The sequence below is a fragment of the Halyomorpha halys genome, unplaced genomic scaffold, assembly GCF_000696795.3.
Source record: "Halyomorpha halys isolate HHAL.00 unplaced genomic scaffold, Hhal_1.1 Scaffold230.1, whole genome shotgun sequence".
Taxonomy (NCBI): Eukaryota; Metazoa; Arthropoda; class Insecta; order Hemiptera; family Pentatomidae; genus Halyomorpha; species Halyomorpha halys.
The window spans coordinates 912,337-915,769 of record NW_027114585.1 but is presented as its reverse complement, the minus strand read 5'-3'; the positions used below and the strand labels follow the sequence as shown (position 1 = coordinate 915,769).

Sequence of the window (3,433 nt, the reverse complement as noted above, 5' to 3'; positions counted from 1 at the left end):
AGGAGACATAATTATGAGAGATAGTTGACCGTGGATGATAAATGAGGAGAAGATGGTTGGGGGTGCGGTCAATGAAACACAAATAAGTATGACTATATATATATATATAATATCCATACCATAATAATAGTAATTATGCGGTATGTGTTTGTGGTTATTACTAACTAAACAGTATACGTTACTGCATTTCTAATATGTAAAGTAGCCGACTAAATATACTGAATTAAAATTTTTATATTAATGGCATTTTAACAGTTATAAAATAAAGAACAAATTTTTCTGAATAAAGTTATGTAAAAATACTGAAAATAACATTTTCTATAAATATCTTAATGAAGATATTAAGATCTTACTAAACAGAACAATACATGGGCAGATTCCGTTGTATGCTATTATACACTGTTGTATTTAAGCAATATAAAAATATAATATAAACCAAGTATAAGCACATAACTTATTTTATAACTACCTATTTATAAAAAGCTACCTTATATTTATATTTTTATTCAGTTAAGCATTGGTAAATTTCCTAAATTTTTTAAACAAGTTAATATAATTCTTTCAAAATGGAGTGTAATTAACCATTGAAAATATGTAAATTGCATCATAGTTTTCTTAAGACTTCAATTAGGACTATTATGTTTAATTAATGTGTATCATTTGCTCAATGAAGTTTACAGAGAAAAAAAGTTGAGTGAAAAATGTTTAAAACGATAATTGACAAAATATTATCATAGTTATCAACCAGCTCCGATGAGTAAAATTCATGCATATTGCTCCACATCAAAGAGGAATAGATGCATAATTTTGCATGACTGAGCATTGTGTTTCCACCTAGTGGCATCATTATTTCGCTCTATCTCTTGTAATAATGCGATTTATTTGCACCAATAGTTTTCCTTTTATAACTAACAAATTTTAGAATATAAACTATATTTGAAGGAATCTGATATAAAAGAAAATTTAAAACTGAGTAATACTTTGTTTATTGTTCATAATTAAGGGCTACTTATTTATTTAAAAAATAAAATAAAATCACCCTATCAAACAAACACCGTAAATTATTTAGGAGTTACTTATGACAGAAGATTTACATGGGGCCCACACGTCAAGACAAAATGTAAAACGCTAAATTCCTGACTAAGTCAATTATATTCCATATTACAAAGACGTTCTTAATTATCCTCCATAAAGAAACTTAACCTATACAATTACTTAAAAAAAACCCATATGGACCAGCTAAAAAGACACAGATTCAGAAAATAAAATCTTTTCAATCGCAATTTTTAAGACTGACAACGAACTCACCACTATACGTTTCAAACAAGACCATTTACACCGACTCTAACGAACCACATTCATATTACTTACAAACGGTTTCACAACACACTACATGGACATTTCAATAAATTCATACGACAGATGGTAACACATGACGTAACTCGGCGTAGGGTGAAAAAGAGTTGGATACGGGAACTCTTTGTGTAATAAAATTATTTGCTTAACATCAGGAGGATACACTACTAGGTGCTACCTCCCCCATGCCACACTTGACAGTACAGCTCATTTTCTGATTGTAAACCAGATTTACAGGCCCAAATAAAATTAATTTAAAGGTAAAAAAAATTAATAAAAAGATAAAGTTTATACCAATTAATAGTTAATAATCATGATATTATCCGTTAAATTACATAAATATAATTGAGGTGATAGCATTGCGGTGAACGAAATGAGTGTATAGTTTGCGGGTTTAGATACGAACAAATAATATGAAAGTTAATAAGTATTGTGTCGATTGCAAACTATTGAAAAGTAGACCGAAACGTAGGAAGGAGGATTCTACAGGTTATCTGGTGGGTTTGAGTTGAAGGGTGATCATTAGATGTGTGTAGAAAGCGATGCTGATTATGGCATAAACAACTTTTGGTACGCTCAATATTATTACGTCATTAATAGATTATTATTTATTCAAAATCTCTCACCTTGGCACACGGTTGTCCTTGTGATGCTTCGAGCGGGCATGTGGTCTTCTTTTGACATCGAGCAGCCGGCTATCTTTTTGAACAAGTCCTTTACATCACTCTGAAAAAAAAAAAAAAAAAAAAATATAAGGAACAGAACTAGAAACATAAATAAGAATCAGGAGACTGAAATTCCAAGGACATAGGGTAAGGATGAAGAAAGACTAAACAAGGAAATATTAAAAAAAATCCCAGGTTACAAAAGCTCAGGGGGATGTTTCAGGCAGGTGAAGGATGAAATGGTGTTGGGGCGAGGGGTGTTCATGAATGAAAAACCGACCTCTTCTCTGGAGTAAAATGTACGCTGGTCCGGTTTAAAATAAAGCGGAGGACAATACCTCCTAAATACACACTGCCCACGGCCTCTTCAGTGGTTATACAGGCCCTGGCCCACTGCCTTGGGTATCGTTAAGCACATTCTACACCTCAGCAATGTATTTATGCACACGCACCACACTAAACCTCCTCATATCCCTTATTTTAATGTATCAAATTCAAATTACAAAATTACTTAAGTTAAAAAAATAAATAAAAATTAACTTATAACTAAAAAAATTGAAAATCACTTGGACAGTGGATAGAAAAATTAATCTAAAAAGAAACGAAACTTTTGGGCCTTAACAGACGGAAAGGCAAGAAATAACGGACCAGGACTATCTGGACAGAGAAAGATATAGGAAAAGATTGAAGGAAATCCAGGTTCTTGTGGTTTCAAAAAAGGGGGTCGCGTGGACAGAAGAAAGAAAACAAAGACACGCAAAGATAATAAAGGGAGAAATGGAAGGAGAGGAAAAGCAAAAACAAGAGAGAACCCAAAAGTTGTTTTGACCACTAGAGTCTTGAATTTACTAATTGAAAAAGTTAGAACTACATATAATCCTTGGAATTTATATTTGATTTAAAATGAAAACGTTTCGCTATTGTTGCGGGATCTTTTTTCAACATTATGATCTCCAAAACGACCAACGAAGAGAAAAGGTCTGAATTGAGAGCAATTCATTGAGTGATAATTTGTCAAACGATGAGATCGTTTCCGCAGTAGCGACACATTGATGAAACTTCTTTTTTCATGACCTGGGTGAGTCGAGTATGGCCTACTCGGAGACGAGTTTGAACCAGCTCTTCTCTCTTTGGCAAATTCAAGTTTTTTTCTGGAGGTTTCACTGTCTGCTGCACCATCCTTAACGTAACCATTTTTCTTGCCACTTTTGCCATCCAATTTCTTTGTTCCAAGAAATGACAACTTAGCTGGTTGATGATGTTACGACTTGATCTGTCTTTACAGATAGTCTTGTTTGCGAATCTAGTCTTTTAACTCCCTGTGATCCCACAATGACTTGGTAACCATAAAGAGGAGACATAATTATGAGAGATAGTTGACCGTGGATGATAAATGAGGAGAAGATGGTTGG

General features: G+C 33.1%; 1 protein-coding gene across 1 annotated transcript in view; it reads right to left on the bottom strand.

Annotated features, from left to right (window-relative positions):
* LOC106679896 (RYamide receptor) overlaps positions 1 to 3,433 on the bottom strand; it is a 126,162-nt gene that overhangs the window by 2,788 nt on the left and 119,941 nt on the right. The window contains exon 8 of the mRNA XM_014419287.3: positions 1,983 to 2,082. Coding sequence (XP_014274773.1) covers positions 1,983 to 2,082 — 100 coding nt within the window. The remainder of the gene's footprint in view (positions 1 to 1,982; positions 2,083 to 3,433) is intronic.